The 14,126-nt window shown below is 42.4% G+C and overlaps 1 protein-coding gene across 2 annotated transcripts; it reads left to right on the top strand.

Moving 5' to 3' along the window:
• The first annotated feature begins 538 nt into the window (after positions 1-538).
• LOC119743600 (alkaline phosphatase-like) lies at positions 539-14,015 on the top strand. 2 transcript variants are annotated; one of them, XM_038220011.1, is made up of 11 exons: positions 624-637; positions 2,698-2,869; positions 5,274-5,500; positions 6,084-6,258; positions 7,085-7,260; positions 7,631-7,733; positions 9,256-9,354; positions 10,392-10,520; positions 11,032-11,223; positions 12,093-12,230; positions 13,036-14,015. In XM_038220011.1, the coding sequence occupies exons 2-11, from the start codon at positions 2,821-2,823 to the stop codon at positions 13,323-13,325; spliced, it is 1,578 nt and encodes a 525-aa protein (XP_038075939.1). In that variant the 5' UTR covers positions 624-637; positions 2,698-2,820; the 3' UTR covers positions 13,326-14,015. The 2 variants fall into 2 exon arrangements, with proteins under 2 accessions (XP_038075938.1, XP_038075939.1); XM_038220010.1 differs by lacking the exon at positions 2,698-2,869 and having other exon boundaries at positions 539-816.
• Positions 14,016-14,126: the final 111 nt, after the last annotated feature.

The raw sequence follows: 14,126 nt of genomic DNA, 5'->3' as shown, positions 1-14,126 counted from the left end.
GTTTTTTAAGTTAAAATGTTATAATCTTATCCTGCCAATATGCAGTATCACATTTCATATTAATATGAGTAAATTGGCAAGGAAAGGAGTATTTTTGAGAAGGCGTGGACGTTATAATTACAATGATCGTGAAAACACGTACAGCACGTTGGAAATAACAACACCAAGTACACGATATAAATCCATTACTAGCCGATTGCGGTATCGAATCAGGATACAGGAAGAAAGTTTCCTATCCAGGGCTTATTATTGGAATCGAGGTTGGGAATAAAGTAAGTAATGGAGACGAGGTTGTGATATGCTACACCGTGTAAAGTACGCATGGTTGAATTGAGATGACGTCACACTAACGAACCGGATACAGGGGGGTATCAAAGGTGGTTATTAAGCCCTCTCTTGTTCTTGCAAGGAGCTTTTACAAAAAAAGGGGCCCAGTATTGACTTTGGGTTTCCTATCAAGGCCCAACTAGTGTTTTATCGCCTCGTGTTTGCCAGATGAGAGATATATTGATATTGATAAAGTATCAGCCGCTTATAACATTAACAGAGGTGTTGTAACTCAGACAGGGTATAACAAACTGGTACCGGTGCAGGTCAACGTGCAGTTACAGTGGGCTGATCGACCTCAACTTGTCCGGTGAAGCTTCACCAACGTCTTTAAGTTCGGATCACTGGATTATACCGATTTTGGGGAGACACCTTTTTTTTCTCAACTTTGTGCTTGTTTAGAATCGATTCCGATGAAGCGATACACGGGTCGGACGATGATTTGGCTGCTTCTGTGTCTGGGTTTCGCCGGCTGCACGTTGGCTCAGAGTAAGTCTGCGTTTCTATCAACTTAACATACTTAGTCCGTCATTCATCGATTCTCTAAAAGCGAAACCTTCCTTCCTCTGAAATGACCTTATTTCCAGTTGCGATTTGGTATGATTTATTGAAAGGTTCGGCTTGTTAATTCCAAAAGCTTTATCGGCAGTGTAGGCGATACAGGGTGCCCCCTCCCCCCCCCCCAAAAAAAAACCCCGTAACCGCATACTTCCTCTACCTTGAGACTCAAATCAGCTTTACCAATTGATGGAGAAACCTATAAGAAGAATTATGATACCAAGAGTTCTCGATTCGGTCTGGTAGTTTTTGCTGCAAAGCCTAGTTTATGAAGGATACTTCTATTAGATAACAATTCCTCTATCAATTACAATGTAGGCCCTAAGTCAGATTGCCGGGCGCGGTTTAGTAATTCATCCGGACAAATGACCCCCACCTTGCTTCACATAACAAAAAACCACTGGACCGAATCGGGCGATTGTTGTTTCATTTTCCTTCTGAAAAGATTCTCCATGCATCGTATGTGGTTTGAGTCTCAGTGTAGTGGAAGTATGAGGTTCTGTGTTTTTGGACCACCAAGTGTAATGATCATACGTCAATACACTGCAATCTACATACAGTCACTCCTTCGTCAGATTTGTGGCGGAACCTGGGTCCTTTTTTGTCTCAATACATTTAATTTGGACCCAGGAACCTCGGCAAAAGTGTCATTTGAGAACCCAGAAATGTGACATTTTCACCCCGAAAAATATCAGGCTAATTAGAGCCTCGACTCTGCGTCGAATGTGGCAAGCGATTTCTATTTCATTTAGGGTGTGCGTTCTAAAATGTTACATTGTATTGGTTTCGCTTTAAGACTTCCGTTTACGGATAGAACACCCAAATGTGCAAACAAAACGGGAGTCACGCCCTTCCGAAAAGAGGCACCCTCTTTGTCTTCTTAGAAATACTCCCCTTTAATTCCGGGAGGTGAAGGTTTATCGACGACGAAAAAAGAACGCCCTTTGGCAGCTCTCTAGTATAGGGCGTTGGTTCAACAACCGATCCGGCAGTGGCCATGGTTGAACGGCTGGAACCTCGACTTTGGACCCGGTGGTAATAATCTTGTCACGTACCCTCGCTTGGTTATACGTTAGGCCTATTTAATGCGTGGCTTATGGAACTCCTTGTGATGATCACATGTGTAAGGCGTTGTGTACTCAGTGGAATCAATTATATATTCAACATCAGCGTGCCAATATTGATTTGTTTCACCGCACTTTCTATCTAAAGGGTAAACAGTAGTTATCTAATAGTTCTTAATGGTTATTCATAATTATCTAAACTAGTGCAGTGCCCGTTACGCGTTGAAAATGTGCCTGTACGGAAGGGGCAAATTGCTTGGCCGCTGGTATTGGTTGCTTGCAGCGTTTTTGAGAACTGATCACCCCTTAAATCAGTCGTGATGCCCATCGCCATTTTGAAAAACGGTGCCTACACTTCATTGCAAAATAGAGCACCTTTCAGGCCCGAATTTCATCCAAAATGAACAGAACTACAAGCTCACAGTCCTGTGCATTTTTGTTTACAAGCCCTCAACTTCATGGCCCACAACATGCTGACAATAATATTGAAGATTTTCAGAGCATGCAGTTCCTTTTTGGCCGGCGTGGGCAATTTTGGGCCTATTTATTGGGCTGCAACCTTATATTCCACGGCGATTAGCGAGGTTTCACTATAGAAGTTGCGTGAAGTCGCTGGTCTGGATGCTGCAGGTTCAAGGTTCGAGTCGTTGAGGGAATTTGGCCATTTAATTTTTTCCCCCAAAAGTGAATTTTCTTCCCTAAATTTTGTTTAATCAAGTCCTGATGATTGATAAAATAAATGTCAAAGGTGAAGCTTCACCAACGTCTTCAAGTTCGGATCACTGGATTATACCAAATTTTGGGAGACACCTTTTTTCAACTTTGTGCTTGTTTAGAATCGATTCCGATTAAGCGATACACGGGTCGGACGATGATTTGGCTGCTTCTGTGTCTGGGTTTTGCCGGCTCGTTGGCTCAGAGTAAGTCTGCGTTTCTATCAACTTAACATACTTAGTCCGTCATTCATCGATTCCCTAAAAACGAAACCTTCCTTCATCTGAAATGACCTTATTTCCAGTTGCGATTTGGTATGATTTATTGAAAGGTTCGGCTCGTTAATTCCAAAAGCTTTATCGGCAGTGTAGGCGATACAGGGTGCCCCCTCCCCCCCTCCCCAAAAATAAAACCCGTAACCGCATACTTCCTCTACCTTGAGACTCAAACCAGCTTTACCAATTGATGGAGAAACCTATAAGAAGAATTATGATACCAAGAGATCTCGATTCGGTCTGGTAGTTTTTGCTGCAAAGCCTATTTTGTGAAGGATACTTCTATTAGATAACAGTCCCTCAATCAATTACAATGTAGTCTCTAAGTCAAATTGCCGGGCGCGGTTAAGTAATTCATCGGGACAAATGACCCCCACCTTGCTTCACTTAACAAAAAACCACTGGACATAATCGGGCGATTGTTGTTTCATTTTCCTTCTGAAAAGATTCTCCATGCATCGTATGTGGTTTTAGTCTCAGGGTAGTGGAAGTATGAGGTTCTGTGTTTTTGGACCACCAAGTGTAAGGGGAATTGATCATACGTCAATATACTGCAATCTACATACAGTCACTCCTTCGTCTGATTTGTGGCGGAACCTGGGTCCTTTTTTTTTGTCTCAATACGTTTAATTTGGACCCAGGAACCTCGGCAAAAGTGTCATTTGAGAACCCAGAAATGTGACATTTTCACCTCGAAAAATATCAGGCTAATTAGAGCCTCGACTCTGCGTCGAATGTGGCAAGCGATTTCTATTTCATTTAGGGTGTGCGTTCTAAAATGTTACATTGTATTGGTTTCGCTTTAAGACTTCCGTTTACGGATAGAACACCCAAATGTGCAAACAAAACGGGAGTCACGCCCTTCCGAAAAGAGGCACCCTCTTTGTCTTCTTAGAAATACTCCCCTTTAATTCCGGGAGGTGAAGGTTTATCGACGACGAAAAAAGAACGCCCTTTGGCAGCTCTATAGTATAGGGCGTTGGTTCAACAACCGATCCGGCAGTGGCCATGGTTGAACGGCTGGAACCTCGACTTTGGACCCGGTGGTAATAATCTTGTCACGTACCCTCGCTTGGTTATACGTTAGGCCTATTTAATGCGTGGCTTATGGAACTCCTTGTGATGATCACATGTGTAAGGCGTTGTGTACTCAGTGGAATCAATTATATATTCAACATCAGCGTGCCAATATTGATTTGTTTCACCGCACTTTCTATCTAAAGGGTAAACAGTAGTTATCTAATAGTTCTTAATAGTTCTTTGTAATTATCTAAACTAGTTCAGTGCCCGTTATGCGTTGAAAATGTGCCTGTACGGAAGGGGCAAATTGCTTGGCCGCTGGTATTGGTTGCTTGCAGCGTTTTTGAGAACTGATCACCCCTTAAATCAGTCGTGATGCCCATCGCCATTTTGAAAAACGGTGCCTACACTTCATTGCAAAATAGAGCGCCTTTCAGGCCCGAATTTCATCCAAAATGAACAGAACTACAAGCTCACAGTCCTGTGCATTTTTGTTTACAAGCCCTCAACTTCATGGCCCACAATATGCTCAAAATAATATTGAAGACTGTCAGAGCATGCAGTTCCTATTTGGCCGGCGTGGGCAATTTAGGGCCTATTTATTGGTCTGCAACCTTATATTCCACGGCGATTAGCGAGGTTTCACTATAGAAGTTGCGTGAAGTCGCTGGTCTGGATGCTGCAGGTTCAAGGTTCGAGTCGTTGAGGGAATTTGGCCATTTAATTTTTTCCCCCAAAAGTGAATTTTCTTCCCTAAATTTTGTTTAATCAAGTCCTGATGATTGATAAAATAAATGTCACCCTTTCTTCTCATTCGTGGCTCGGGGATTGTTTTTAAGGGAGAATAATCCTGAGAACCATTCTGTTACCAACTAACGCACGCGCATTCTGGTCAATGACTTTACTTGGTTGCAGAAAAAAATTAATTGCCACCTGAACAGCCAGATATTGGACATGAATTTCCCCCCGACAAGCGGGTTTGGCGATTAATAAAACTAGACTGCGTCTTGACCTGGCGATTCTGATCATTAGGAGGGCGCCTTCCATCGGGTTTTCGGTATGTGACCCGTTGTTGCATTACAAAACATGGCGGCCAAATTGACCAATCAATAGCTTAGCCCACATTTCCTGTTCGAAATAAGGTCACGATTTCAAAAGTCGACTCCGATTGGCTGGCGTGTGGGGTCCGGTACAAATTGTGTGTTCATAATACCAGCCGTTGGTTCAACGGAGAGGGCTCTGTTAACCGTTGAGCAACAGATGATACTCAGAACAGGCAGTGGCTATTCATTTTGTTCGCCTCATTTGTCTTTAGATGCTCAGTTCTGGAACGACCAGGCCCAGGACACGCTGCAGAAGGCCCTGACGAGGGAAGCCAGCCTGAACCGCAACGTGGCCAAGAACATCGTGTTCTTCCTCGGGGACGGTATGGGCGTCTCCACCGTGACGGCAGCCCGGATCATGAAGGGTCAGCAGGCCGGCATGACTGGGGAGGAGACGGTCTTGTCCTGGGAGAAGTTCCCCAGTGTCGCCCTGTCAAAGGTTCGGCAACAAGTGCTGTTTGGAGTACTTTATCTCCACTGATAATACACGACGATGACATTGCCGACGACATTAACAACAACAGTGAAAATGACTGTGATCTTCTTTAGCCAATGTGCAATCTATGTTACTTTGGCCATACGTTTACAATTTTAGTTCACATTCAGTGCTGCGGTTGGTGATGATGTTTTGGATTGCACGTACTGAATTGATAACACAAATACCGGCACTGTCGACAGATGACAACGACAAGAACGGATGACAAGGATTCATTTATTCATTTGATCAGGATCAAACGTTAACAAAAGTCAAAAGACTAAACATAAACAATGTTTGATTGACGATATCATAAAATACCCAATTTCAATGAACAATAACTAAAAAGCAAACTAAATAGAATATTACTAATATTTGCAACTGTATTATAAAACAAAGTGAATAGAAAATCTGTGACAATTAGATGACAGATGATAATAAGAGTATCGATCACAGTGTCGATGTCTAAGGCGATTGACTTCTCCTCATTTGTTCCTTATCAATCCCCATTAGCGGTGATTTAGTCCGTTCTTTTACCCTATGACAGACCTACAACACCAACCGTCAAGTGCCGGACTCAGCCGGCACAGCCACGGCGTTCTTCTGCGGCGTCAAGACCAAAGCGCAGATGATCGGAGTGGACGACCAGGCCGTAGAAGGAGACTGTCAGTCCAGCCTGAATGCTGCCGTGGACTCGGTCATGACAGATGCAGAAAAAGAAGGTGCTATAAAACAAACATCTTTCATTCATCGGCCATCGTCTCATTGAAAGGATATCGAACTCATTATTGACACGCAAAGGATCATTTTGGGCTTAAATATTTAAAATATACTGAAAAGGGCCACAAAACTGTGTTTTAGAAGCAGCAGTGAGTGAAAGATATGGCCCGTGCGCGCGCGAGGACAGACTGGTTCGTGCGCGTTTTGCCCGGAATACGATGTATAATCATTTTGTACTTCTACAATTTTTGCATTCCTGAATTTTTTTGGCCGACAGCTTTCGTCATGTCACTTTTGTCTTGTCTGTCTCGTCCGTGTCTCCTCATAGTGTTATTTTTGTTGTTGTTATTGTTGTCTGTAAGGGTTGGTTCTTACAAGCCTCGGCTTACTGTAACAACCCCATACTCCTTATTTTGTCTTGTACCGGTACATAAACCAAAGTCAGTTTATCATTATGCGTATTTTACTTTTGTTACATTTTTGTGTGTGTGTGACATATTTACAAAATTTGTTATCTTGCTATGTACAAGATTTCTTTTATTTATTGATGTTAAGGAGTATAACGTTGATGTCTTCTTGAGTTGAATTAAAAAAACACTTTACGGGGTACACGCCGTTATCTCACCGTAACGCTCTTCATTCTCTTTCAAAAGGGTGAGATATGGAGGGGGCCCTTTGGAACTTAGTGACAGTCCCACAGAATATTATTTGGACTAGAGGGTCTGGAATGTACCCACAAAGGCTTCCGTAGCTACCTTTTCAGTGTGTGAAGAGAGGGTGCATGCGTGACTTCCACAGAAGTACCCTTTTGTTACTTGGTCATTCCAGGCAAGGCGACGGGGTTCGTCACCACTGCCCGCGTGACTCACGCTACACCGGCGTGTTTGTACGCGCATTCGCCGGACCGTGGCTGGGAGAACAACGCGGATATCCCGGCGGCAGAGGCGGCGCTTGGGTGTACGGACATCGCACACCAACTGGTCACACTGGGCCAAAACATCAAGGTATGAGATTCTTTTTTTCTTTCTTCTTTTTTTAAATAGATTTTTAGGAGGGCGCACTTTTCACAAGTAAGTGTTTATTCTACTAATTTAACGGTGAGGAAGGGAGAGTTTGCGGAGACCACTTAGAGTGAAACTCGAAGGCATTGCTGATGACATTTTTCACTGTCTTGAGCGAAGACGCTATAGCTTTGTTCACATCATACTGAGGTCACCGTCTGATGGCGCTGTCAATGACCTTTCTGCCATCAACATTCACGCTGCTGTGTTATGTTTTATACCCATACAGGCGTATCCCTAGTCCTATGCACCCCGTGTATAAGTCGTTGTCTTCAAAACTTTTTTTAAAATTAAATTATTAACACCCTTTCAGGTCATCATGGGCGGTGGTCGACGGGAGATGATACCGGACAATTTTACGGACTACGAGTACCCCGCCCTGACTGGCCAGCGCACAGACGGCAGGAATCTCGTAGGTAATGCTCAACAGAAGGCGGGGATTAGATATGAAAACTTCACTGACTCCTATTTGAAGCAAAAAATCACGGGTTAATTTAATTTTCATAAATACCGAAGACAGTTTACCCATCCCTATTGTTTTAGAGTCCGACTTTTGCCTGGTCTTAAGCTTAAAAGGTTTTAAAAACTTTTTCGGTGTCACACGAAATTTGGACTCCTTTAGGTTGGCCCCTTTTACCCTTTAATTGGTTGAACATTCACAATATTCCCTTATGCGCAATAATAATACCAATGACTCCGTGTTTTAAGAGTTCCAAATACACAAAACACCGGCACCGCCGCGTTCTGCGCCACATCGCGCATTACGCGCCACGTGCGCCGTACACGCCACGTGCGAACAAATCTTCATAGAATACCGAAGTGTGACGTCATTCAGAACCAGGTAGGGGTTGTTTACAACCTCGTCCCCAGCCTGTCGAGCAGTACTCGCCCACCACTAGCTGCTCTCTCACCCTGGTATTGGATCATTTGCATGTGCAAGATTTTTGAACACGTATGCAAATGAGGACTAGTCTGTATGCGGTGTCTGGGGTAAAAACAGAATCAATTCGTCACAGCGCGAGCATGGTGTGAGTTACGAAAACACGATTTTATTTTAATTAAACTGTTACGATCTTATCTAGACAACATGCAGTATCACATTTCATATTAATATGAACAAATTGGAAAGAAAATTAATATTTTTCAGAAGGCATGGACAAATGATTGCGAAAACACGTACTGCACGTTGTGAATAATAACACCAAGTACACGATATTAATCCATTTCTGGCCAATTGCGGTATCGAATCAGGATACAGGAAGAAAGTTTCCTATCCAGGGCTTAATATTGGAAACTTTGTTGGAAATAAAGTAAGCACTGGGGACGAGGTTGGGGTTGTTTATGACTACTTGCGAGAGGCACATACCATTACATAGCTAGAGGGGTGTTTGGAAAAAAAAGTTTCGACTTTTTGAGCGAAAAATGTATTTATGCAAGGGATTATATATGTGTTTGGCCGGTATTAAACAAATCAGTTTAAGACTGGCGAGGGGCCTGGTCGCCGAAAACGTCTCTTGCCTTCGGCTCGGGTTATTATCATCAGCGTCCATTCCCCACGCCGGTCTTAAACGGCCTTGTTTAAAACCGGTCAAGCACATTATATTCCGTATGTGATACCGAAAAATAGAGTTGGAAAGTAAAAGGATCACACGAAAAAATTATTGAAACGTGTGGCAAGGGGATTGCTTGGAAAATTAAAACGAAACACAAGGAATTATTTTTTTGAATGTGAAGAACTCAGTATTGTTCTGCTGTTGGGTCTTGTTCTTGTACACACGATACAACGAAATTCAAAATCTGCAATTTTCACCGTAATAACTCTACAAATAACTTGAAATAACACTGTAAAGAATGGTATACAATTTTGATCAATAGGGACCTCTTTCCCCCCCCCCTCCCGCGTTGAATTATCTTCATATATTTGTCTGGTCTCGATAGATGAATGGTTGGCAAGTAAAGACGCTCAAACAAGTCACTTCGTGTGGAATCTGGACCGGTTCAATGAGGTGGACCCGGAGAACACGGAGTATCTGCTAGGTGAGTGTCTCTGAAATCAAAGTCCAAAATGTTTGGCCTCACGCGGACCCCTTGAAAAGAGACTGGACAAGAAGGCAAAAAAGGCTCGGAGAACCTCGCCAGATCGAGGCCACAGCTCATTTAAAAAAAAAAAGGAATTGCAACCACCTGATAACACTCGTGGTTTCAGCTATAAAGTAAGCTTCTTGATTTTCTTATGAACAGATCCCAATCTTACGAGCTGTGCAATTTGTTTATGAAACAAATCATACCTGTGAAGCGAAGTTAACTTTTGCGACTTCACGACATGTGCGTTTTGCTTTTATATGTCAACTGACCTGCGTTTTTTTAATAAATTTTATATTTACATTGTTATGCAGATCACCTCTTGACCTTTTAAGAATCACTTGAGTATATACACACGCATTTAAAGGGACATGACGACATGAAAAGCGCCCAATTAAGCTACAAAACGCATTTTAAACGAAATGGTGTTAATTTGAAGGAGCATTTAAAAGAGGGATAAACGTCCTCACAACCATCCTTTGAAACCTGTGCGTTTTGTGTTACTCTTGAAATATCTACTTTCGGCGGTGAAAATTTTGACTTTCAAAAATCGAGTTTTTGAGTGCTAGTCGTGAATCCTGCCGCACGTGTTCCATCAGTGCATTGCATTATTATTATGTGTCACACACACAACGTGTACCGTACATTGAATGGATACGGCTGGAAATACGTATGCGTCTGCCACAAAATTCAGCAAGGACAATGCTGTGTCGCCTCCTTTTGTTATTTGTCTCTGGCTTTGATCCTAAGAGGTTCCTCCCACACGGAAGGAAATGACTCTGGTATAAAGGGAATCCCTAGACTAAAGAACTTTTTCTTTTGGAACAAGCATTGACATTAGCCTTTTTGAGATATGGTGGACGCAACAGGAAGCGCTATTTTCTGTGTGCATGGGAAAAACCCAGTTTCCCCAAATTAACCCATAGCGTCCGTCTATTGTGTCCATCACATCCTAACAAATCAAAGGCTCACGGGTCATTTTGGTACTGTAGGTCTGTTCGAGTCCAGTCACATGCAGTACGAAGCCGAGCGCACCAACGAACCATCAATCGCCGAGATGACAGAGAAGGCCATTCGGATCCTACAGAAAGACTCAGACGGGTTCTTCCTGATGGTCGAAGGTACGACCAACATTGAATGAAGAACCGTACTATTTTGTTGTAGGAGAAGGTAGCATCATCTTACACGAAAGGGCGCTGTTGAAGACATACCGACGAAGGCGTATATCTAATAGTATCTATACGGCTGTGTGAACGGACCTTTACACCAAATAGGTGGCGCTGTCCGTGTTAATAGCGTTTGCCAGCTGTTACACGATTTTGCTGACAATGACTAACAACGATTTTAGTAACAAGACTGTTTCTTCGTTTAAAATTACAATTTTTCATGGTAAGACGACAGCTATGCTTGGCAAAAAGAAGAGTTTTCTCTTTACAATTAAACGTAATTTTTGCCAACAGGCTTGACAGCTGTGTCGAGAAGAACAAGGTTTTGCAAACAGGAATGACGATTTTGCTTACAAGCACAACGCTTTGCTAAACAATAACGACTTTCCCTGAATTATGAAGAAAATATTTTGCAACACGAAAAAAAACCACCTCTGTTTTGTTCTTTTACTTTTATCAATCTAAGGTGGTCGTATAGACCACGCTCATCACGGTGGTTTCGCCGGCTACGCCCTCAACGACACCGTGGCCTTCGATGCAGCTGTTGCCAAGGCGATGGAACTGACCAATGAGGAGGACACGCTAATCATCGTCACAGCTGATCACAGTCACGTGATGACACTTGGTGGCTACCCCAGTCGGGGTAATCCTATTTTGGGTAAATACGACTCTGCTTCTGATTCTCGCTTTTGCTTCTTTGGCAACGTAAACTATAGCGTACTGCACATCACTGACCTCCATGCTAACTGGACTTGCTGCGACAGTAAGTTGCCATTAAGTATGCGTCATTAAGCAAATGATTCCCCATGATCTTAGATATGGAAAACGTCACGTCAAGACGTCAATATACAACCAATCTGCGACATTTTTCTTTTCATTAAGGACAACAAATTCCCGCTATAATCATTTATTGTATGGATGTTTGCCAGTCGTAAGAGTAAGCTTGTTTCAATTTTAAAGGTCGAGCGAAAACTACAATTATTATTTTCTCTTCCTGTGATGAAGACATTACATACCAAGCTATCCGTGAAACTTGTATATTTTTTTCACGCGTGCTTTTGAATGGTTGAGCCAAGATGGCGGCCGGCTACTTCCATGGGAGGACATCTTGTCAGCAAGTCAACAACAGGGTGACCCCCAAAAAGTTTTGCAAGAAGGTATCGTTAAATTTCTCAAAAAGTACCTCACCTGAGTGTTTCATTTTGATGGAGCATATTGATTATACTCTTGTGTATAATTTGTTAAAGTGTCATAGAAACCCATTCGTGAAAACAGGAGATGTAACAGATTATAAAAGGCTATGTGTTTTTCAGCCATTCCAATGGGAATTACACATTGCATTGGAAATCGCTCAAGTGTTCGCTGTGACTATACACAAGAGTACCAACAATATACTCCATAAACATGAAATGCTGGTGTTGGATACTTTTTGAGAAGTTTAAAGATGTCTGCTTGCACAACTTTTTGGGGGTCACCTTGTAGTGTATAGTTCAGTGACTTAAAACGAAACAATGTTGTTTGTTTCAGGTTTGTACGATTTGGGTGTCGGGACTGACGGTCTTCCTTTCACTTCGATCGGTTACGCAAATGGACCTGGTGGCATTGCGGATCGAGTCAGCTACGAAATGTTCGGCCAAAGACGCAATCTCACTGACGCTGACACAGGTGATCAATTGGGGCGAATCACAATGTAGTGCGTCACCAAGAGTTTGCCACGGAGAGTTAGTTTTTTTCCAGTGCATTGTGGGACATGGTCGACAAATTCGCAGCGCGGGACATTTAAGTTTTTTTTTTTTTAGCTTTCCCCGTCAGTAGTTTCGTAAGCATATGATTCGATCGAGGATGTGTTTGTCCTTTACTTGGGTTTTGTTTAATCAATGTGGTGAACGCAATGCTCCAATCTATAACATATTAGCTCAATTTGTCTACTGACACTCATTCCAACTGACCATGCTTTGTCGATTATGAACTGGAAAAACGGACTCTCCATGTCAAACTCCTGGTAGCGAAACTGCCCAATCCGTATTAAGGATTGCAAAAATTCCTGTCAAAATATTTACGCTACACCAAGGCATGTGTTCTAGTTCATCTACTCGTTCTGAAGTACTTAAACAATCATAAACATACAGGAGCACTTCTTTTGTACTCGTACTCAAACGAAAAGAAACAAAAAAACATATACTCATAATTTGCACTCGTACTCTTACTCGTGAAAATGTTCTACAGCTGAACTTTTTTTGGCAATCAATCGCCTTGTTTCTTGGGCCCTCGCAACAACACGTGCATCTTCTCCACTGACCAGCTACCAAATTGCAGTCGTGGAAAATTGCGTCACGAGGTCACTCATTTCGCATCGGGGCTAGAGTACTGTACTGCACATAGAGATCATTTCGAACTTGTTCTACAGTTCTGGTTAAATTGGTATTTTTATGTAGTGGTAACGTTGCTTTGTTCTCTGTTCTTCCAAAAGAAACTCCGAGGTTTATACAACCGGCCATCGTCCCTCGCGATTCCGAATCCCACGGCGGGGAGGACGTGGCCATCTACGCCAACGGACCCATGTCCCACCTCTTCCACGGAGTCCACGAGCAGCACTACATCGCGCACGTGGTGCGCTACGCCGCCTGCCTGGGCAACAAGCAACACTGCGACGAGTATGTGGCACCCTGTGGCAGCGGGACCTCGTCGGCGCCATCATGGGGCGTTACAATGATCGCAGTCTTGGTCAATTTATGGATGGCTCTCATTTTGCCGAAATAACTCGTCGAGGTCGAGGGATGTTTTCTTAGGACCTAAATGTTTTACAATATTTTCAATCGGTGTAAACTATTTTTCACTCATTGTATTTTAAAATAATTTTCAATTACTCCCTCATTTTCCCCACAAGTTCCCTATTGAGATATAGCTGAAAAGAATCGTGAATACCCCTTTAACCCTGCTCGCACTTTTCACCCAAAATTGTGTTGTGCCAACTACTCTGTCATTAAGCAGTTTTATCGAATTAAGCCCAAGGATTAATAAAGTTGTAAAAACCAAACGATATTGAATTGTCATATAAAGCAAAAAAGGGCAAATTCACGTCTAGTGTTTGGGTCCTTGACGAAAACTAGATGCGACGCATGCAACAACAGCTAAAATCGTCAATAGTCGTCTAGCTACCTCCCTATGGCCCCAAGGAATGGATTATGGATGATTGTCAATACAGTACATTGACAAACTAATTGATTACCGGCGAGCGCCCACTAAATTGTATACTTTTTAAAATGTTAGTTTAAATGTTAGTACTTTAATGTAAGTACTTTAACATGAATGTTAGTACTTTAACAGGAATGTTAGCACTTTACCGTACTAAAGTAATTAGATCAACTACATCATAAAATCGAGATAAAAGATAAAATCGTACTGTTTTTTGTAAACAATATAAAAGTATGTTTTTAACCTTGAAACTCATTTTTGTATTACTGTTATCAAAGTTTATTATTTTTAATGGTCTCGTTTAATTATATTCCAGTACTCACTTGAAGTGTCGCCTAGTGGTTAGGGTTCGTGACTCATGATCAG

Source organism: Patiria miniata, unplaced genomic scaffold (genome assembly GCF_015706575.1).
Source record: "Patiria miniata isolate m_02_andy unplaced genomic scaffold, ASM1570657v1 HiC_scaffold_6, whole genome shotgun sequence".
NCBI lineage: Eukaryota > Metazoa > Echinodermata > Asteroidea > Valvatida > Asterinidae > Patiria > Patiria miniata.
Note: the sequence above shows the minus strand (reverse complement) of the source record. Positions and strands in the feature narration are given on the sequence as shown.